Source organism: Miniopterus schreibersii (genome assembly GCF_964146895.1).
Source record: "Miniopterus schreibersii genome assembly, chromosome: 3".
NCBI lineage: Eukaryota > Metazoa > Chordata > Mammalia > Chiroptera > Miniopteridae > Miniopterus > Miniopterus schreibersii.
Window position 1 is genome coordinate 42,119,431 of NC_138103.1, and position 24,413 is coordinate 42,143,843.

The following is a 24,413-nucleotide window of genomic DNA, read 5'->3' on the forward strand; positions in this document are numbered from 1 at the left end:
CTAATAATTCATTATATGCATTAAATTAAATTACTTCATATAAGCTGCTAGCACAATAGTCCATATATATGTTAATTCCCATTACCCTAACTAGTCTAAAATGCATGTCAGCAGCATCATGAAGACAAAGCAAAACATAATAGAAATAGAACAAGCCACAAAAATATAAAAAGGTTATTTTTTACATTATGTAACTGGTTAAAGCTATAAAAGAGTCAGATACTGTTGTTATCCTTAGACTTGTAGTAAAATTACAGTACTTCATAATTACACTCAGTTTTTATCACCCTTAGAAAGATAATAGGAGCCTCCACTGAATATTTTATATATACAATGACAGAAAGAAGTCAAATTTACAAATTGTTAAAAAAGCAATGAGCTCTGTAAGAGACATTTTCAAGTAGGTTTTTACTAGCTCCTTTAGAAATCTGAACCACTATCTCCCACCATGTGCATGTGGAAAATACGATATATATTCTTACATTGGCTCCTCAAACAAAACACTAACAGCAAAACAAAATAAAAAGAAAAGTAGAAGGAAATATTGAATGCCATTGTATACCTGCCCATCTCTGCTTATCTGGACTTTCTTGTTATCATTCCAAGGATTGAGTAAATGGTGTGCAAACTGAAAGGGAAGGCTTTCTTTTCGTATCCACTCCACCTTAAATACTCCTCCTAGTCCAGCTGAGCCCCAGTCCTGGCTCTTCTCCTTGCCTATCTCAGATGACATCCTAGAAAACCCCTGTGGGTAAAATGAGGCAGAAGGGTGAAAGTGAGGATGATATTAAAATGTCTGAATTTATTTTATCTGAGAAAACTCAGAGGTTTTTCATTTTTATTTTAAGGTAAAAATATAATATAAAAATAATATATAGCTAACAAAAAAAGGGGGCATCTGTAATACTTTCAACAATAAATTTTTAAAAAGCTACTTAAGTGTTTTTTATAAAAAGATATATTAGCAAATTTTATAGGAAAGACAATCCAGCCTTTCAATATAATTTCAGATATATTTTCTAAATAATGTTTCAATAGTTCTAAGCCCACATTTATTCCATGATAAATGGCTACACTCTAACCTCTAAGTTTTTATTTCCAAAAATTAGAATATTAAATATTAAATTCATTACTTTGCAAATTTAGATATACATCAAGATGAGTTAAGACACACATTCAGTTTCTTGATTGTCAATACTAACTTCCTTGACCTATTTAAATAAACATTTTACCAAAAAGTCAAGATTCTCATTACTTTTAATCTACTCGAGAAATGGTAAATCTACAGCTGTCTTCAGAAGCAGAAATTGTTTATCTGGAGTGGCTCTGGTAAGATAAGGCAAACACAAAGGGATCCTTATTTATCACTCCCTTGAAGAGGTGCAATATATTTCTCATTCTAAGACTAACAAAATGAATTCTTGCAATCCAAAGTCAGGGGTTTTTGTTGTTTGTTTTTATAGTTCCTAAGGCTAGAACCCCTCTTTCAAATCTTTGTGTCCTCTCCAGTGTATATGGCCAAATTTTCAGTATATATTTATTTAATTGAAGGAATGCCTCTACAAAATGATGTAGGGTCTAAAAAAATATCAAAAGAAATATCACTATGAACACAAAGAGAGACTTCCTATGTGTAGCCTGATGGAAATGCTAGAATGACCTTAGTAATTATTTGAGGGAAACTCTGTTTAAAGAAAAAAAAAGGTTGGGACAATATAAGTACAACTTCTTATGGATCTAAGAAGAAGATCCTGAGCCAGAATTAGCTACTTTGCGGTGGATCTCTTTTAAAAGAATAATAAAATAATCATGTTTCTTGATTTTTTTCTGTCTGACTTATTTCGCTTAATGATATTCTCAAGATCCATCCATGTTGTCTCAAACGGCAGTACTTCATCTGTTGTTTGTTTTTATCTCTATGATCTAACCTGCAGCAGAAGAACCCTTACTATTTCAGGATGGCTCACCTGGAAATGTCCAGATCCTTGAACAGAAAATACCAAGTAAACCATGCTGCTTTCCCAAAAGGCTCGATTTAGCTTCCGCTCATTACTAGGGGTTGTAGACCAAATACCCTTCTGTTGAGAAATTTCAAGGTTTCTCAAATTGCTACTCTTCATTATGAAGTATCGAATAGGCATGTTTGGTCTTGGTGAAGGAGATTTTGACCCCTATAAAAGAATGCATAAATTCTTGAAAGGTAATTTGACCTTTCGGAATCAATAGGCTCCATTAAATAACATCTTCATGAACATATAAACCACAATATTTTACCAAATATTCAACAAATGCAAATAGCTCTGTCATTCACTCCTGAAAACCTACACAAGGCTCAATCAAAATGAAGTTAAAGAACCAAAACCAAGTACTCAGTTTCAGAGCACTCAAAATCCCATATCAAGAAAGGATCCTGGATTGCCAACTTTGATTTATACTCCAAATGTACTTTCAGAAAATACTTTAATAAACTTCAAAGTCTGGAAGCAAAACACATATTGCTCCAGCTTATTGCCTGGATTCAGTTTTCAGGCAACAGTGCAAGGAAAGGAAACAAACAGAAACCAGTGGTCTTGCTGAACTGCAGAGATAGACCAAGGTAGTTAATATTTGCATGGCAGTAAACGAGACAGCAGAAAGTTGCACAAAAAGTGAGCTACTGGGGAACTGCAGAGGGTTTCCCACAGTTTTTGTTAAGTACTAACCTGAACACAAGTGAGAAAAAATGACCTGAGGCCAGAAAAAGACCCAAAGGAAAGCAGTACACCAAACAATTCTGAGTGCTCTCATGTATGGTTGGGAATATTTCATACGATCCTCGGCCAGAATGGAAAGAATTTGTAATACACAGGTCATTAGCCACAGAAATATGACACCTTAGTATTGGAACTAAATTACTACCAGATAAAAACTGCTCTGGACCCACCCTAGCATTGCTTAAAAGCAAATCTTAAGCTGACTGCCACTAACTTAACTGTGTACCAGAAGGCTAACACTATTTAAAATAATACAACAAAAATCTAGAAGCCAAACAAAATTATGAGGAATGCAAAGAAACAGAAGAATAGGATCCATAACTGGAAAATAAATTAATCAACAGGAACAGATTGAAGTGATACAATTAGGAGACAAGAATGTTAAGTCAGTTATGATAAATATGCTCACTATGTTCAAGAAAGCAAAGGAAATAGGAACATGATGAGAGGAGAAATGGAAGGTATTTGTATTTTTTAAAGACCCAAAGGGTGCTCTAGAGATGAATTTACAGTATTTGAAGTGAAAATACACTAGAAAGAATGCATAGTAGATTAGACACTACAAATAAAAATATCAGTGAACTAAGCTAGAGAGCCCAGCCAGGTGGCTCAGTTGGTTGAATGTCATCCTATACAACAAAAAATTGCTGGTTTGATTCCTGGTCAGGGCACATACCTAGGTTGTGGGTTCCGTCCCCAGTTGGGGCACATATGGGTGGCAAACGATTGATGTTTCTCTCTCACATCAATGTTTCTCTCTCTCTCTCCCTTCCTCTGTCTCTAAAATCAATAAAAATATCCTCCAATGAGGATTAAAAAAAACAACAGCTAGAAGAAAAAAAGACACATTATATACAGAGAAACAAAGATAATGATAGTAAACTTCCCATCAGAAACTATGTAAATCAGAAGATAATGACATGGCATCTTTATAGCAATGAAAGAAAACCACTGACAATCTAGAATTAAATACACAATGCAAATATCTTATAAAAATAAAAGTGAAAAAGACCTTCCAGACAAAAGCTTAAAGAATTCAATTCCAGCAGGTCTGTACCAGAAGAAATGTTACACAAAGGTTTTTGGGCAGAAGTATATGATCCAAGATAGAAATTCGTATCAACACCAAAGAATAAAGAGTACAGAAAATAGTGAATATTTAGCATATATAAAAAATATTTTTCTGTATTTTGGCAAAAGATAATTGGATATGTAAGTAAAAAATAATACAGTGTGGCATTTATAACATATGTAGGAATAAAATAGATAAAACCAATAACACAATTAACTGGAGGGTAAAATAAAAGTACCCTGTTGCACAGTCCTCAAACTATATGAAAAATGGCATAATATTGATTTGCAATACACTAGGGAAAACTAAAAATGGCTTCACTAGTGAATTCTATCAAATGCTTAAGTTAGAAATAATGCCAAATCTACACATTCCTTCTAAAATACTGAACTGGAAGGGATACTTCTCTACTAATTTTATGAGGCCAGCATTACCCTCTCACTAAAACCATAGAAAGAAAATACAAGAAAAAAGAACTACAAAGATCCCTCATGAACAAAGATCATTTAACAAATCCCTCATTTAACAAATTTTTTGATTGAACAAAATTAAATACAGCAAAATTTTAAAAATATAATACACCATGACCAAGTGAGGTATAAACATTAGACAATCAATCAATGAAGTCCATTATAAAAACGGACCAAAAAAAAAGAATTATGTTATCATTTCAATAGATTTTTTTAAGAAAGCACTGAACATAATTCAATGCTTATTCATAATAAACCCTCTCAGCAAACTAGATCCAAAAGGTAAAATCCCACAGTTACATCATTCTAAATGGTGAAAGATTTAATCGCTTTATTTCCCTCTTAGGTCAAGGCAAAGATGTCTGCTCCCAACACTTTATTAAACGTTACTGGAAGTTTTAGCCAAAAAGATAAAGGCAAGAAAAGAAATAATCAGCATCCACACGAGAAAGAAAAAAGGTAGAAAACATTTATTAACAAATGGCATGATTATCTGAGTAGGAAATCCTGAGAAAATACATAAATAGAAGTAAGTGAAGTAAGATCACAAGATACATGGTAAATATACAAAAATATAACATATTCCTTTATGCTAACAATGAACAACTAAAAATTAAAATTTTAAAAAACAGCATCAAAACTATAAAATACTTAGGGATGAATTTAACAAAAAAATGTGTAATATCTGAACTCTGAATTTACAAAACACTGTTAAGAAAAATTAAAGAATTTCTAAATAAATGCAGATATATACCATGCTTATGGATTAGAAGACTAAAAATTGTTGTCAATTTTTTTCAAGTTGATCTATAGATTCAATGCAATTCCTCTCAAATACCAAAAAATATTTTCTGTAGAAACTAACAAGCTTTTTCTGAAGTTTATATGAAAGCATAAAGAACCTAAAATAGCCAAAACAATCTTGAAAAAGAAGAAAAGAGTTGGAGAAAAGATATTAACTGATTTCAAGATTTACTATAAAGCTACTATAATCAAGTCACTGTAGCACTGGCAAAAGAGAGGTATGCAGATCAATGAAACAAAATAGAGTCCAATAAGTAGACCACATATTTATGGTCAATTGATTTATGAGAATGGTGCCAAGATAATTCAATGGAAAAAGAAAAATCCTTTCAGAATATGGTACTGGAAGAATTGTATAAGCAAACATCAAAAAGTTGATCCTTGACCTACCCCATCCTATAAATCAAAAGTAACTCAAAATAGATCACATAGCTAAATGTCAGAGTTCCAAGTATAAAACGTCTAAAAGAAAATGTAGGAGAAAATCTTTGTAATCTTGAGTCAGAGAGAGATTTCTCAGAACACAAAAAACATGAACCATAATAGAAAAATAGATGGAAACAAAATAGAAAAGAAATAGATCAAATGGACTTCATCAAAATTAAAAACAGTTTCTCTTCAAAAGACACTTAAGGAAAAAAAATGCAAGCACAGACTGTTAGAAAAAATTTGCAGAACATACCTAATTAAGACTTGTATCCAGAATATATTTTCAAAACCTCTTACTACTTAGTAAAAAGACAAACAAAAAAAACAATAAACAGCCCAAAAGAGTTGAACAAAAATTTGAACAGATATTGTACCAAAGAAGATGTAGGAATGGCAAACAGGAATATGAAAAGATGCTCAACATCATTAGTCATTGGGAAATGCAAGCTAAAATTAAAACTACAATGGGATATCTGAAATTAAAAAGGCTAATAATATCAAGTATTGTCAGGAATATGGAACAATGGAACTCTCATAATACACTAAAAAATATGAATGAATTTCAAAAGTGAAATAAGCCAGTCACAAAAAGCAACATACATGATTCCATTTACAGAAAATTCCAGAAAAGGCAAAACTCTAGGGACAGAGAGTTCAGTGGCTGCCAGGAGCCAGGAGTGATGGGGATGTTCTGTATATGACTGTGGCATAGTTACATTATTGTATATATTTCTCAAAATTCACTGAATTGTACAGTTCAAACTGTTAAATTTTATTGTGTATAAATTATACCTTAATAAAGGTATGTAAAAATAAAAAACCCTAAACCTAAGAATGTTAATCCAAAAAATATTTCTTTCCCTCTTATTTAACAAGCGTGTTTCAGCAGACATTTTCACAGAGCAGAGCACAACGTACAGTACAGCAAATAATCCTAATCAAATACTTACTCATGTACTAACAACACAGGAAAGTAAAAGTAAATATATTCTAAACATTAGAAATCTTTCATATTATAAATTTTTAAAAAAGATACATAGTTCTCAATTCCCTATCAAAATTTCCTATCTTCCTAACCCCATCCTGTCTTGTTTTATAGTATATCCATTAAATTGATAAAATCAATTAACAACTGGAAAAAAACATCATTTTTAATTCTGAAATTATAACCAAAAAATAAAAGATAATCTTCTTGTTATTTGTTTAAACAACAAAAAAAAGTTCTAAAGATATAGAAAGGAAATAATGAACTGCCTAGCTACATGCCATCAGTGAATGATCTGTTAGTTTTAAAACACACCAAGATGATAATAACTAGAAAAAACTGGCAAGAAAAAAGAACTCCAAAAATTTACTCAAGGTGTCTCAAGTTTGCCAGCTTCAATATATATACCTAGAACAGAGCCCACAATTAGTGATCAAAAATAATTGATTTATAATTTTGTTTAAATATGTAATATTAGATATGCTACAAATGTGTTCCTTGCTACACAGACGTCTAGATGCTCTACCTTTCCTGAGGATGGAGGAGAAGGGCTAGCACAAGGACTTGGGTAATCTTCTGTAGATTTCGCAGAAGCCTGATCTGATCGGTCATCGGTGCTTCGTTTCGGATGTAAAATTCCTCTATCTTTGTACTTCTGAGGTGGGTGTAGTGCTGGAGATGGAGATTTCATCAATACTCTTGAGTGAGAAGGAACAAGCAAAGACAACTCATTATATGTAAGTTATATATAAGTTCATAATAAAAAGCAGATGCCATTTCAAACCAAAGTTTTAAGGACATTATAGTTGATAAAAACATTTTTAAAAAGGGAATTTCATTCTTCTGTTACATTTGGGAGTTAAGAAACAGTTGGACTATTAGGGTACACTTTACAAAAACAAATAGGCAAAAATACATTTAAAACAATCTACAAAAGTCTTTTACTTAATATTAACAATTATTCAACTATTATTTCCCTTACAAAATTCCTAACCTCTTTTATGATAGTATAGGAGAGGGCTTTAACTATTATATTTTATATTAACATTTAATGTCTTTTAAACATTATAAAATTATTTAACTACATCTAAGCCAATGGCCCTTATGAAAATATCACCCACTCCACTTCCCTTCTACCTTCATAGAATATCTTAGAGCCAAGTAAATAGATTTTAAAAGCATACTAAAAATTACAGTAAGGTAAAGTAGAAATAATACTGGACTAGAGTCAGGAAAGAAGATATCTAGGATAGTACTAAATTTACATCTAACTAGGTATGTGATCCTGGGCAAGTCTCTTAATTTATCTGAGCTTAAAAAGTATGTCTTTGTGGAACAACCAGACATTAAAGAAGAAAAACGAGTATACTTCCTAAAGTCGTGCAATATAAAGTTGAGAGTACCACCCATAAAATATTCTTGCCCAAACACTGGATATAATCAAGCTCTGAGAGCTAACTACCAGTTTACATGAAATACTTAGGGTATAGCAAATAAGTAATGCCAAGAAGAAATAAAGACGCAAAGCCAGAATGTGGTACAGTAAGTACTTAGCATCATCAACAGGTTCTGTGACTTTAAGCAAAATGATGTATAATGAAACCAATTTTACCATAGGCTAATTGACATAAACAAGAGTTAAGTTACTATAGCATCTCATCAACGTTATCATGAAACACTCTGAATGAAGTGATGTTATTCAAGGACCTGATGTGCATCTCACAATACCATTGACCTAGTTTCTTCAAAAAAGTCAACAGAGGAACTTCTCTACATCACAAGAGACTCAAGAAACACAACACCCTAATACAATACATAAACCCTCCCTGGATGTTAATTCAAATAAATCTATAGAGAATTGGGGAAATGATCATTTTATTGGGATTGATAATTGGATTTTGATTATGTAGGTAAAGATTTTATAGGATGGAGAATATTTTAAGGTTGAGGTGTAGAATGTACAAAGCTTCAAATAAGAGTTGAAGAGAGTTAATTGAAAATATAAGCAGCCCTGGCCAGTGTGCTCAGTTGGTTGGAGCATTGTCCCATATACTGAAAGGGTTCGATTCCTGGTACCTAGGTTACAGATTCAATCATCCCCGGTCAGGGTGCGTATGGAAGGCAACTAATCAATGTTCTCTCTCACACTGATGTTTCTTTCTCTCTCTGACTCTCTCTCCCCTCCTTCCCCTCTCTAAAAAAATCAAAAAAGCATATCCTCGGTTGAGGATTTTAACAAAAAGAAAATATAAGCCAAAATAGAATAAGTGACTGTTTTTGTATTTATCAAAGGGTATTTTTGTTATATTAAATATAAATGAAATTCACTGACAAAAATAGTATGCTTTTATTTTTTAAATTATCTGATCTATACCTTGCCATCCTAGAGTGAAAACTCTTAACTACAAAAACCTTTTCTCTAAGAAGTAATCCCACAAAGATTATGCCTTCTCTCTTCAAAACTAAATCTTCCTACCCGACCAGGCACGGCTCAGCAGTTGAGCATCAACCTGGGATCCAGGTGATCGGGGTTCGATTCCCGGTCAGGGCACATGCCCAGGTTGTGGGCTTGATCCCCAGTTGGGGGCGTGCAGGAGGCAGTTGTTCAATGATTCTCTCATCATTGATGTTTCTATCTCCCTCTCTCCCTCTCCTTTCCTCTCTCTGAAATCAATAAAGATATATTTAAAAATAAATAAATAAATAGATGATAGATAGGTATCTTCCTAAGAGTCCTCATTCTATTCCTCACCAAGATACGTCAAATCTAGGCATCATCCATTAATTCTACCAAAAGTCTAAAAGTAGGTAAAATTCTATATACTGTTGTTCAACAGGTAAGAGAATGAAAAATGTCAGGCTGCAACTTGTAAGGAAATGAAAATGCTTGATCCTGGTATCACAAGGGGAGAAAAATGAATTTATGAGACAACCAGTTTCTAAGTATAACTAATAATACACTTTATAACGCTGATTTCCCTCTGTATTTCCAAATTTTATCAAATGAGTATGTATTCTTTTATAAAGGAAAAAGGAAGCTCTTTTCTGAAAAATGTGTGTGCACGCATGTTTGCATGTGAATATAAGCACACACATAACACACACACAGTCTCTATGAATCTAACAGGTTTTTATAGACAGGCGTAGGAATAACAAGACCACATAAAAATTTCTATGGAAATGTATTTTCACATTCTAAATATTCATTGTTCAAGTCAGCTTTCAGAACAATCTTCTCAAAAACTCGGGGGGTCTAAGTAAGAAAATTGTTTTTTACTATTCTCCTTTTGTTTAGGAAGGTCTACATCAGAAAGGTCAAGGTGCACACATTATGTAGTTTTCTTGGCAACTGGCTGAATTGTTCCTAAAATTTAATATCTGAAGAACCTGGAAACCACTATGTATTATTCCTCTTTCACTGAAGAATGAACTAATAAAACCTTTAGGCTTCATTGAGATATGCAAAATATGATCAAAAGGTATCAAAATCCCCATCTGATCATTGAAAAACAGTATCACAAATCTTTTGTTTCCATTGTTTCTATTTTCAGTTTTTTACCAGTGAAATCATATTCTTACTACAGAGACTTTCTACCAATATTGCCAAAACTAGCATCACAGGAAAAATGCTGTCTTTGTTATCAACAAGGTAAAAATCTTTTTCTGATTAAAAGAAATTTATATTTGATTCTACTAAATGTGTTTACAAGAAATATTTCTGAATCCATGGCCAATCATTCATTATAACCACTATCATATTATATTATATCATAATACATTTTTGGATAAATAATTCAATAAGAGCTTTCTTATTATTGACAATCATATAATAAATAAAAATATCACATCTAATTGGTAAATGGCAGAAAGAATAAAAGAATTTGGTTAAATTGAAACAAATTTTGTCACAACAATAAATTTATTTACTTACTTATTATATGCCTCTCCTCAATAAAATGTAAATTCTCTGAAGGAAGAGATCTTTTCTGTTTTGTACACTGCTATATCTCTCACACCAAGAACAACAGGCATTCAATGTGTCACTTATTGAATGACTGAATGGATGATTTTTCTGTCGGAATACTAGTCAGCAATATTGATATCAGTAATACTTGTGGGTAGAGATTGTTCTTTTAAATGGCTATAGTCAATACTTCTTGCTGTAGGATACCTAGGAAAGATGTCACCTGACATATATTAACTAAAATGTATAATAAAAAATGTTGCTATCTTTTTAACAGACCCTAAACTTGTGAATTCTTGAAATTAAACATTTTGAGTTTTTCCTCACAAAAAAAAATTCTTATTAAATAACTCACATACCAGTAGCCTAAAATCCTCCATATTATCTTAATACTTATAAGAATTATGTTTTAAAAGAAAAAAATCTCTTCCCATTTTATTGTGACCTTTTTGTGTGTCTTACATTATAAGGATGTAATTTCTAAATATTATAAAGCACATAATTCACTGATAAATAACTTCTTTTCCTGGAAAAAAGGTCTCGTTTCAAGTTATTAATTTACCTTTCTGCAGTAGTAGAATCATCAGAAAATTCAGTATCTGCTGAAGTTTTCCTACTATTATTTGACCTCCAAGATGATGCCAAAGGAAGTTCTTCTGAAGACATAGGCCTTGGCCTTTGGCCAATCCCAGATGGTTGTTGTAAACCTGCAGACTGTTCTTCAGTGCTTAAAGCAGCTATAATTGCTCTAATGGTAGCTTCATCAACTTGAGACCACGGTTTAGATGGAGCTCTCATTCGACGTAAAAATAAGCTGTGCCACTTCTGTCTGAGCTGCAGCAATAAACTGGCAGCCTATAATAAAATAGTTTCCTCAGTTCAAATATACTTGTAAGACACCTATTTGTTTATTAGTTAAGGTCTGTGAATGTTTCCAAAGAACAAGCTTTACATTTCATATAAATTTACTACTAATTTCACTATTTTTATTGCATAAATAAAATAAAATTTCTTATTTACCATATTTGAAGCACAAAATCAAATAAAACAGTTTAATGAGAGAGACAATATGTGGTAGAGTGTGATTAATATGGAAAAACAACAGCAGGGTAAACAAACAAAAATACATTTAGTTCCATTCATTTTATTTAGTGCCTGTGGAACATCCAAATAATGATGTCCAAAAGGCAGCTGGATTCACAGGTCCAGAGAAAGGCCTAAGCTAAATATAGACTTGGTAGTCATCAATGCAAAAATAGTTACTAAATCTACATGTAAAGTCTCTAGAGATTGTGCAAAGACAGTGAAAAGAGCAAAACATGGAGTGCTAGAGAACATCTAATATACAAGGCACAAAAACATACAGAAGAGTCAGTTAAAGAGCCTAAGAAGAAATGACCTCTCTAGAAAGAAGAAGAATCAGGAAAGATTAATGTCACAGTAACTGCTGACAAAGAAACTGGGAGAGGGTGAGAAGGAAAAATGGGAAAGAGAGAATTACAAAAAGAAGGGTATATGGACAATAGTGCCAAAAATGGTCAGATTTGTCAAAGACAGCAGGCTTGCTTTGACAACATGGAGGTCAATGTTGGTCTCAGCAAGTGGGACAGGAGGAGACAGGCTGGTGGACTACAGTGGGTTGAAGTGGTGAGTGAGTGAGTGAGTGAATGAATGAATGAATGAATGAATGGTAAAAAAGTAAATCTAGCCAGTGTTGACTATTCACAGATTAGCTGCCAAAACAAAACAAACAAAAGCATATAACATGACCTTTAAAAGTGTAGATAAAATTAAGGGAAGGCTTTATCAAGAAAATTTTTTAGTTAGAAAAGAAACATTCCTCTTTCCCAATTCAGAGATATGTGAAAAGAGAAAACAGAATGAACTCATATCTTTCTCTTAGAAATAGTTACACAAAATAAAGGGAGCTCTTGGGTACCCAATACTCAATATTTTCTTATATACACAGAAATACTCAAAATGTTACCATGCATATATATTAACCCACACCTAAGATTTTCAAATCCTCTGTTAGAATAAACCTCAATACAACAGAGAATATCTGAGGGCCCTATGAAAACTGAAAAATAAGCTGCATTCTCTAATGCTAAGAACCCAATACTAATATAATTTTCAATACATTGTTTATCAAGTAACACTAACTGAGGGACTGAAATTTATCACACAACTAGAAAACAACTTACCTCAGGCTCTAGTTTGAAACTGAGCCACTCATCAAGTTTCAAAGCTGCCAAATTAGCAGTAGTTCTATCTTCCATTTCACTATCACTACTGTCATTAGGAATACCATCCGCTGTTCAAATAAATATTGAAAGAAAAAATTTTTAACTTTTACCATCTTATATGAGCAAAAAAGAGTAAGTAAATATAGATAGACACTCCATATTTACAGAAATCCTCCTGATATACTAACAATTTGCATGAGGAGTTCTCTAAACCCCACAGGTGACAATTTAAATCTCAATATTTAAAAGGAGGGGAGGAAAAGAATTGTAAAGACTACAATCTCTAATCACAAGGCAACAAAACAAAAAAGACATTAAAAAATTGAAACTATTTAAATAACTAGATGAAAAAGAAAACTAAGAACAAAAAGGAATAAAAGCACTAAAAATAGTAAGTAAAAAATTAAAATATTAGGTAAGACAAAATGTTATTAATAGTTAAAACTATAATCCAGTTCCTGAAAGCCTAATAGGCATTCTCTGGTAAATTTAATAAAGGGAGAAAAAAGCACAAATCTAACTACAAAATCAGAACTGAAAATAAAATTATAAAAATGAATATAAACTGTTTTAAGCTAAAAAGATATAGTATGCATAATTATAGAATAAACTTGAAACCTTCAAAGAAATTTATTTTTTCTACAAAACAAATTGAAAGAACAAGTAATTACTAAAACTGAATGAGTAAGAAATAGAAAAACTCAGACTATTTAAGGAAGAAACTCGAGATGTCCTTAAAGAACAACCACTACGAAATTCAGAACACCAAGTCCCTCAAACTTTCAAGAAATCATATAATGGCCAGTTCCTTTAATGAAAGAAATCTAAACCTAACCCTGAAATTTGATAAAACCTAAAACCTAGAGATAATTAAATGTGCACATGCACACACTACACAAACTCTATATAGGTCAATCTCACTAATGAACATAAAATATAACACTTTTAATAAGTGCTAACAAAATATTTAGCATTACAATAAATTATCCTAAGTCCAAGAAAGATTTATCCTTGGAACAGTATGATGGTAGTGCCATAAAAAACATATACACCACATTAATAAGCAAAACAAATTCTGATTAAATGAACAAATGCTCAAAAACTATTTAATAAATTAAACATATTTTTAAAACATGAAAAACAGAATTCTTTCTTAACTTAATAAATAAAATAATTTATTAAAACAAAAATTTACATTATAATCAATGGTAAACTTTAGAATTTAAACCTTTAAAATTCAAAAAGACAAAATGGATCCTTAACATGGTTTTCCAAAATCATGAAAACATAAATTTTGGTAACATTAAAATATTACCACCTGAAGGTAATATAATTTAAGAAATAGAGAATCTAAAGGATTAACAAGAGCTTAGTAAAGCAAAAGAGTAAATAAAATATACTGTCAGCAGTAGTGTTCCTATTAATATTAAGCAAGATCAATAGGAGTATGAGAAAGAGAACCTATTCACCATAGTAACTCAAAAACAGCAACAAAATATCTTAAGAATCATCTTAAGAAATATATCCAACTTCTATAAAGTTACCCCAAAAAATTTGCTAAATTTAATAGAGGGTATGGCTAAATAGAAGAATGTATTAAATTTGCTGGAAGCAAACACTAAATTAAAAATCACAAAAGAATTTTTGGGTGCAAATAGTTACAAGAAGATGACTACTCCAATATTCATAAAAAATAGGTAAGATTATCAAAGAATAGCTTAATAGCAGAAAAGCAGCAAAGGGTAACAGGTAGATCCTCCACTACCAGATGTTAGAGCCCATTAAAAAACAAAACTATTGAATAAGATGTTACAATATAAAGGCAGAAATTTAAAGGAATAGCATATACAGCAAGTTTTAAAATGCTAAATGTAATATAAAATCAATGTAAGCTTTCTATAAGAGGATACATAAGGATTATTTGGTGCAGGTTAGGGGAAAGCACTTGGAAAAACATTAGATCTACACTTTAGAGTCAACTCAACGTGGTTGAAAAAATTACCTTAAAAATCAAATTATACCTGGAGACTACTATGCTAATCAAAGTAAGCCAGTTAGAGAAAGATAAATATCACATGATCTCACTTATATGTGGAATCTAATGAACAAACTATACTGACAAAAAAATAGGTCCAAAGGTATGGATGCATGGAACACAATAATAGCTCTCAGTGAGGAGGGGAAGAGATTAACCAAAGAACATATATGCATATATGCATAACCCGTGACACATACCCGTGACAACAGTATGGGGACGGAAGGCCTGGGGTGGGACAGGAATTGGGTGGAGGGGGCAAAAAGGGAGAAAATGGGAGACATCTGTAATACTGTCAACAATTTTAAAAAATCAAATTATAGAAAAAGAAAAAAGAAAAACAAACAAACCAGAATACTTATCAGGTCCATGGAAGAATGAAACTTTCAGCATTGAAGTGAGCAGTATAGGAAAAGATTACTCAATTTGAATCTACAGTAATCAAAACACAAAACTTGTCCAGCCAAAGCAGCTCAGCTGGTTGAGCATGGTCCTGTGCACCAAAAGGTTGACAGTTTGTTTCCTGGTCATGGCACATACCTGGGTTGTGGGTTCGATTCCTGATTGGGGAACATACGGAAAGCAACCGATTAATGTTTCCCTCTCACATTGATGTTTCTCTCTCTCACTCTCTCCCTTCCTTTCTCTCTAAGCATGTCCTCGGGAGAGGATTAAAAACAAACGAACAAAAAAAACCACAGAACTCAAAATACATAAAACTAAAAAAGAAAAGGTATTAATATGACAGAAAAAAGGCCAATAGCTTTAAAATCATGATACTGTAGTTCAAATTAAGAAAAACATCAATACTCAAACCTTATCCCACTCTACTCTCTCTTTGATCATTGTTTCTAATCACATAACCTTTCTGTCAATTCGCAGATCATTTCTTAGTGCAGAATCTTGGTCCTTGCCAACTTATTTATGTATCTACACATGGCTGGCTTCTTCTCATATTTTAGGTCTCAGCTTAAATCAAATCTCCTCAGAGAAAGCTGTCCAGGGTTTCTTTCTAAAGTAGGCCACCACACCCAGCCAGCATGGCTCAGTGGTTGAGCATCGACCTATGACCCAGGAGACTGAGGTTCAATTGTGAATCAGGGCACATGCCCCAGTTTTAAAAGCTTGACCTCCAGTAGAGGGTGTGCAGGAGGCAACCGATCAATGACTCTCTCATCACTGATGTTTTATTTCTCTCCCCCCTCCCTTCCTCTCTCTGAAATCAATTATAAAAGATATATTTTAAAAAATAAAATAGGCCACCCCTAAGGCAGCCCTCTTTATTTCATACATAGTACTATACAAACTACTTATTTTTGCTGCCCATCTACCATCAACAACCATGTAGAATCCTAATGACAGAAACACCTTGTCTATCTTGTTTTCTCTTACATCCTCAATACCTGCTACAATACCTGACATATAGTTACCCAATACATATTTGCTGAATCACCAAATAGCAAAAAAATTAGAAACAATCAAGATGTCTAACTGCAAAGAAACATTTTAAATGCATTATGCTACTTTAATGATGGAATATTTTGCAGTCATTAATATAAAATATTTTATATGTCTTTATATTCTATACAATGAAAACATCAGAATATAAAATAACAGTATGAGTAAAATAATTTAAAATATGTATATATAGAGAAAAATATATAATATTTTAAAATGTTTACATAAGGGTAATAAGATTATGGGTAACTATTATTATTATTCCCTTTAAACAAATACCTTTTATTTACGTTAAACTATCATTTAAATTCAGTGGAAGAGAAAAACAAACTTCCCATCAGCAAGATTAATCAAAAATACACAAATCAAGTTATTTTAAAAATTAATTTAAAGAACAGTGGTATGCTTTAGTATTTTCCAATTAGTCTTAATATATCAAAAGGGAGCTACTACTAATAAGTTTTTGTAATTTCAAAATTTGTTTGGTTTATTAAAAAGAAAAAAAAATCATTTCAAAAAGATTTTTATTTCCTTCATAATACATTTACCTCGAAAGGATGAAGATTCCTGAAGAGCATTACTTGCCAACCTAGCTGGTCCACAGAATACCAATACAGTGACGGGTGTCACTGCTGAACAACATCTAATGTTAGCTATTCTATGGGCTCTGGTCATTTCATCATAAATTAACCAATCTGTAGGCAGTGCCTGAATTGCTGCAGCTTGACCATTGGCTGGAGGAATCTATTAGGAAAATAAATTTAAAATTGTTAACTGTGTTTATCTTCTAATTTACTGGCAATACTTTTAAACTGTAAAAAGTCCCTCAATGAAACAGGTAATGTATACCCAAGCAAAAATTAAAACAAGTCATTGCTCATGTAGTTTGTACAAAAGTCCTCATTACTTAACACATTAACTCTTCCACCTCTAAGATTCAATCAAAATTTTGTTCCAATGCTGAATTATACATACATAACTAATTAATTTCTTAAAGCAGGTCAGTATTTGGAACATTTTTCACTGATTTTTCAACTATCTAAATTAGATTAGTTTCACCTCAAGGTCTAAGAGCATTAAAAATGTTTTACCTTTTTATATTGAGGCTGACTGAGAACTGAAGTGGGATGAAATCGTACTTTTTTCTCCTTTGGCCCTGTCAATACTAAATTCTCTCTGTCCACATGGACTAAATTAGGATACATGCCTGCCACCAATGCAGCTTTAACGACAGCCCAGTTCTCAGAATTTGTGTTAACATCTCGAATGTCACCACCACCTCGTGCTCTAACAAAACCTAGAAAGAGGAAAAAGACACACTCACTTTCCTACTGGTTAAAATATACTTTTTTAAATTTGTGTGTTTTTTACAAAAAAAATTATATAACCCATATAAGTTTAATGATATTTAAATTCCACAATAAATAATAAAACCTAGTTTAAAATACAGAATCAATGTTCTAAGAAAGTTTAGGTTTGCTCAGGCTAAAGAAAGTAGAAGATTCACTGAGGACTTAGGAATTTTTTAAAAATTACTCATTCTTGCAGTCAAGTTCTTCATAAGCTGCTATATGAAACACACTAAAATCATGGCTGAAAACCTAAACCATTCCTCTGACAAGTATTAATAACTTTTTGGTTATAATAGATACTGGAGGTAGTCGAGTAAAGTAGAGTATTCTTGCTTAAATTTCTAAAGTCCTTCTTATTTCCCCATATTTAACACAACTCTAACTCGTCTGGTTCATTCCTTATATTACTTTGGCACTTCAGCTAATCTGTAAATCGAGGCTCTGGTGCTTTTCTTCTGACTATTTCTCCAACGTACTATGCTACTCAAAAAAAGAAATTAGCAATTCTAAAATAAAATAGCAAACATGGGAATCTCTTTAAAAAAAAAAAAATCGAAGTGCCTTCAAGTGATTACTTGTTCTATGTTCCAAAATATGAAGGCCAGCATTCATATCAATCTACTTAAATTTTTATAATTTCTATTTCATAGAGCTAAATAATTATCAATTCATAGTGATAAAATATAACACCTGTAATATCTAAATTGATCTTTACTAACAAATACATTATAAAGTGCTCACTGCCAAAAGTATCAAAAGATATTCATACATTTCTCAACTATAACTTCTGCAATATCAATTTTCCAACAAACAAAAGATGAGGTTACATGGAAGTCTACAAAGACGCTCATGAATATCACAATGTGATAACGTCATAAAAATAATAAAAGATGACATCAGTTAACACTAGAAATACTATGAGGTATGGGTAGGGTACTCTCAGTGGTTTAAATAGGTTCTCCGGGGAAAAACTTTACCTGATGCTCTAAGTTGACCAAGCAATTGAGTTCTCATGCCTATGATTATTTCCATGGTAGCTTGTGAAAGAAAATTCTTTTCACAAAAGGCTCGCTCCCACCCATCACTTCGTGCTTTTTGCCATGCCTATAAAAATATAATTATATAACAAGGTACATTTACCAATCACTTCTTTGTGAGGCAGCAAAGTAACTGAAAACCACTACATTAACCACTCGAGGTCAATTCTCCTAATTATTTTATAAAATCTAAGACTTTATTTAAAACAAACAAAAAAAAAACACAAGCTCATAGATACAAAGAACAGACTTGTGGTTGCCAGCAGTGGGGAGTGAGTAAAATGGGTAATGGTGGTCAAAGACACAAACTTCCAATTACAAATTAAGTTTAAGCCCTGGGATGTAATGTACAGCATGGTGACTATAGTTGGTAACACTGTATTGTATATTTGGAAGTAGCCAAGAGAGTACATCTTTTTTTAAAAATAAGCTTGTTTTAATGAGATATAATTGACATAAAACATTATATTAGTTTCCGGTGTATAACATAGTGATTCAATATTTGTATATATTGTGAAACAATCTTCAGAATAAATCTAGTTAACAGACTAGAGAACAGATCTTAAAAGTTCCCATCACAAGAGACAAAAATTATAACTATGTGTGATGATGGATGTTCACTAGATTTACTGTGGTGATCATTCTGCAATATATACAAATATTTTATCATTATACTGCATACCTGAAACTTACATGTCAATTATACCTCAATTTGTAAAAAATAATTTAAAAGTTAAATATAAAAAATAAAATCTAAGACTTTATGATTTATCATCAGTTAATTTATATTCAAATACTATGAAAGCCATTGAGTTTATAAAATCTCAATGAGAGAACTAACTATCAGGTAACATAAATGACCAGCTATGTAGAAATATTAACCTTTCAGATACAGCTGCTAATTTTCCTCCACGAAAGTGTAGAGGTTTTTCAACTAAGCCATCATAGCACCATTTATATCTAAGAATCTTTCATTCCTCAACAAATAACCTCTAGATCAACCTCCTAATCAGTGTGAGAATGGAAAGCAGGATTCCTAGAAACAATCTATGTGCAGTATAAAAAAGCTCGTCTTTGAAAATGAGTTCTTTTGCTTTGGAATATAACTGATAGGCCAAAGCAGTAATTTATCTATCCTCTCTGCTTTTCAAGGAGCTTTTCAAGGAAAAAAAGCAAAGAACAAGCAGGAATTCTCCAAATCTCCCTCTACTTATTGTCACTCAATTGATCTGTTATAATATATGGTATCTAACAGACTCAATTAATAGCAATGCATTATCCATTGTTCAATCATGCTCACAAAAAAGCTTGTAAATATTTCTGTAAATTGTATGTATTATAAGAAAATGCTTGGAAAAAAGTACTTTCTAGATAACAACAAAAAAAATTTTTTTAATGTATGGGCACAGGCTACATTCAAAAGAATTTAAAGATAAATAACATGTCTACCTTTCCAAGAAATAACATATTCTTCCCTGCATCTGAACTTCTAAATTATATATAATTTCCCTTCCTCAGAGTCTCACTTTCTTTATCTTTTCTTTCCCATTTAGCACTTTCTTCAATTTCTCATTACTTTTATCTTAATAAGTTTTAAGTGATTTTTCAATTTTGCTTTAGAAAATTAAGTTCTTAGCATAATGTCTCGAGCATACATGAAAAAGATGTACTCTAAAAAAAACAACAGATATTAAATTCAAGATAATTTTCTTCCAGGCTTTGTTCTAAATATCTGAATATACAGTGTTTATTAACTAAAATTTTAGAACATTCTTTGCCCAAGATATAATTGAAAGATAAGAAACTTGAGTATTAAAAATATACATATAAATAAACGTATATACATACAATACACATATTCCTACAAAAAGAAAATGAAAGAAAAAAAGTAGAGAAAAACTGCAATAATTGTATTTATTTTTTAAATGTTTTTATTGATTTTTAGATAGAGAGGAAGGGAGCGGGAGAGAGAGTTAGAAACACTGATCAACTGCCTCGTACATACTCCCTACTAGGGATCAAGCCTGCAACCCGGGCATGTGCCCTGATCAGGATCAAACCAGTGACCTCTTGGTTCATGGGTCTATGTTCAACCACTGAACCACACTGGCCAGACAAAACTGATAATTTTAACTTATTAACAGTAGAAAGGTTTTTTTCTGGATTATTAAAAAATGTAATTTTATACTGACTGAAACAAAACTAATGGAATCATATTTATTTTTTTAATTTCTTACACTTGCTCCAGAAATATGTTTAACCAGCAACATTTTCAGAAATAAAATAACAATGATAGTACCTGGAATGCTCTGAGAAGTGCCATATGATCACTGAAAGTTCCTGCAGTGAAACGTTTCCTACAAAGCATAGCTGCACGTTTTTGAGAGGCCTGGGTTGGCAGGACAAAAGGATCTCGATAGGCTAGTGTGCAGGCAATTGTAAGGATGGGGTCCAGACACTTTAAAACAACAGCACACAGGACCATTTTACCAAGATGTGGTTCTACTGGCAAGTCAGCCAAATGATACCCAAGCTCAGTGAGATCTTCCCACGCATCCATTGCATCTATTGTCTAAAGAAAAGGATACAAAACAGAATTTGACACAACCAAAAGCTATGTTTAAGCAAAAGACATACCTAAAAATCTGTTAAGAAATAAGAATGTAAATTCTGTTTTGCTATCACATCTCACAAAAAATATATATTTTGCTTCAAATATATAAAAGAGCTATTTTATAACTACAATAGTATTTTTAAAAGTATGTGATTAAGATAATTTTTTAAAGTACAAAATTAGTTCAGATGTGTTCTCATTTGGTTTAAATTTCAAATAGGTTAAGTAAAACTATTAAGATACCAACCTTAAGCATCTGTACAGCATTTCTTACAATTAAAGCTGGTGGAGGTTCAGGAGCTTTCATAAGGAAATCAGCAATAGGACAATTAACTGGGGCTAACAGCTTGGTATGTAAACAAAGTTCCTGTAAATAAGAATAGCAAATAATTTTGAAATATTGAAATTTATAATTGATTTTTATTTTTAAAGAAATCATTAGAACTACAGTTCCCAAACAAAGACTAGTACAGTCTCTGACTAAAATGAACAACAGCAAAGGGAGTAATGTCTTTCAAGGAAAGATGGGTTCATACTTTGCCCTAGGTGCCACAATTTTTATAAACACCCTCCAACAACTCATATCAAGATTACCATTGCCACCACTGGCAATGTTTCTTCACGTAGTTTTATATATAACAACAAGAGTTACTGTCCAAAAAATCTTTTTTCTCCCTTTGTATGACATTCTGGAATCTTGTATCCATTCAACAAGTATCTAAGTGCTTACTAAAGTATTAGGCACTATGCAGCAAGTTGGAGAAAAAGAAGACAGAACATCAGACAAGTGTCTGCCCTCATGGAGCTTTCACTGTGTGTGAAAACAATTATATAATTAACTCCTGAATTATAATTGTGATAAGTGCTATGAAGGACACAGGGAGCTAAAGAGGTAAAACAACAGGCTTAATCAAGTTCAGGAACAAGCAGGAAAAGGAAGCCATGGGAACTCAAAAACAATTTCTCAGAGGAAATGACAAACTAAGAAGCAGAAGCTAATTATAAAAGGAATAAGGGAGAGGAGTCTAGGGAGAGGGAACAGCACCTATTAAGGCCCTAAGACAGATACAAATAAGATGTGCTTGGGATATTGAAACTACTGGTATGAGTAGGGAGAGGACAAAAGGCCAGAATTAAAAAATTAAAACTGGAGATACAAGCAGGAAAAATAATTTAGGCACTTAAGAATCATGTACTTTATCCTAAGAGGAACATAAAATGGCACACGAGCATAAGGAAGTGGGAAGTCATCTAGGTATGTGGAAACCAAAAATATGATCCAGTGTCTTTTTAAAGGTTTGGAAATCAGCGGGTAGCTCAGCACACCAAAGAATCAAATTAATGTTCTGACAGTTTTCCCTAGAAACTACAATGATTGGCTATTCCATGAAGTCAGAAAACCTGAAGGAAAACAATGAAGGCCAGAAAATCACAGCAAACTTAGTTCCAAATCTACCAAGGTAATCTCAGCACCTTAAACTGAGATTCTGGTATTATGTTTTGGACCTTAAATAATGTGTTTTCTAATCCTTAGTGAAAACGTAAAAGATGAAAATTACGTGGCTGACAGACTTCTAGAATGTTGCACAAAAATAAATGATATTCTTATAAACTGTACCATAACTTTAGTGCACTCAAGTAATTCTTTAAAACTTTGTAGGTTTATGAATTAAATTTCTTGTATATAAAAAATATTAGTTATATACACAACCACCCTCCATAGTATATATTTGATAATTTTGTTTTATAAATTGTTTTATAAGTTCATTATTGAAAAGTCCAATCAGCATAAGTTGAAATGGTCCCTTCTCCTCCCCTGCCCACAAAAATAGCCTTTTAGGGTTAAATAAACTTCTACCTGTAATGGCATCCTCAAAAGTTCTGGAGTCTGAAATTCCAACATATTCTGGAATCGGAGTCTACTGAACAGACGGAAACAAATCCCAGGTCTACATCGCCCTGCCCTTTAAAGTAAAATACAAAATTAAGACTCAAGGAATAAGGGCTATAATAAGGAAACTGTATAACCAATGTGATCTAGGAGACAGAGCAATGAACTAGTATCAGGACATGTGATTTTGAATCCCTACTCTGACAGTTACCCTCTATGAATCCTTCACTTGTCTAGGACTCAATTATCTCATTTATAAAGTGAGATTCATGAATGATACCTACCTGATATACAGGCGTGGGCAAAGTAGGTTTACAGTTGTCAGTGAATGAAACACAGAGTTTATTATTGTATTACTTATTTATTATTGTATTTATCATTTTTATTATTAACCTGCTTTTGTCCACCTCTGTTCCTTCTAGGGTAATGGTAAAAATAAAAAAAGAATTGTACAGGAAATAAGTAAAAAATAAAGCATGAATAAACATATGGTAATTTAAACTTAAACAATTCCACTGAGCTGATACCAAGCACTATGTTCAGGCACACTGATGGGAGTTGTACAAATTATTCACTACACAACTCCTAGGCAGCGTCATTTACCCCATCATCACGAAGACTTGTATAATTTTCTGGGAAGCAACAAAAATATCTTGAGTAAAAGTAGTCTCTTAATTTCACCCAAATTGCTGTATCAGCTAATGGCAAGACTGAATATGCTAAATGATAAAGATACAGAAATAACCCCTATCTTTGCAAAGCTCACAGTCCAGAATAGCAAACATAACTATAACACTATGTGATACAAAGTTACAAAATCTGACATTGTTGGACCATTCCTTCTTCCATCAAATACTTCCCTCACTATATACCCATCAGCTTTCCTACCTATACGGCCTCCTCTAAGAGATTTCTCTTTGCACAGCCTTTAAATGTTGATGTTCCTGAGTCTGGATCTCAAACCTCTGCTCTCCTTACTTTACCCTCTCTCCCAAGGTGATCTTAATTATCCTCCTGTTTTCCATTTCCATCCATCTAGATACCTTATCCTAATTCTAATCTATACTTCAGAAGCCTCTCAGCTCCACTTGATTTTCCACTCAGCTCAGACTCAGCACAACCAAAAGTTAATTCTTCTCCTCAACATAACCACCCTTCCCATTTTCCCTATGAGACAGTGGTACCACCAACCACAAATCTTTCTAAAATAGACACCTGTATGGCATCCTTGATTCCACTCTATTCCTTACCCCTCACCCTCCCTGGACAGATGATCAGCAATATTCTTCTTCTTAATATCTCT

General features: G+C 32.4%; 1 protein-coding gene across 2 annotated transcripts in view; it reads right to left on the reverse strand.

The window, feature by feature from the left end:
* The window catches only part of YTHDC2 (YTH N6-methyladenosine RNA binding protein C2), a 62,424-nt gene that overhangs the window by 2,906 nt on the left and 35,105 nt on the right, over positions 1 to 24,413 (reverse strand). The window contains exons 18-28 of one of the 2 annotated variants that reach the window (XM_081131161.1): positions 23,078 to 23,183; positions 21,467 to 21,586; positions 20,905 to 21,177; positions 18,546 to 18,672; positions 17,308 to 17,513; positions 16,765 to 16,960; positions 12,682 to 12,791; positions 11,040 to 11,332; positions 7,040 to 7,211; positions 1,968 to 2,171; positions 563 to 745 (exon numbers count right to left, since the gene is read on the reverse strand). In XM_081131161.1, coding sequence (XP_080987287.1) covers positions 563 to 745; positions 1,968 to 2,171; positions 7,040 to 7,211; positions 11,040 to 11,332; positions 12,682 to 12,791; positions 16,765 to 16,960; positions 17,308 to 17,513; positions 18,546 to 18,672; positions 20,905 to 21,177; positions 21,467 to 21,586; positions 23,078 to 23,183 — 1,990 coding nt within the window. The remainder of the gene's footprint in view (positions 1 to 562; positions 746 to 1,967; positions 2,172 to 7,039; positions 7,212 to 11,039; positions 11,333 to 12,681; positions 12,792 to 16,764; positions 16,961 to 17,307; positions 17,514 to 18,545; positions 18,673 to 20,904; positions 21,178 to 21,466; positions 21,587 to 23,077; positions 23,184 to 24,413) is intronic. The other variant, XM_081131162.1, reaches the window with a different exon arrangement.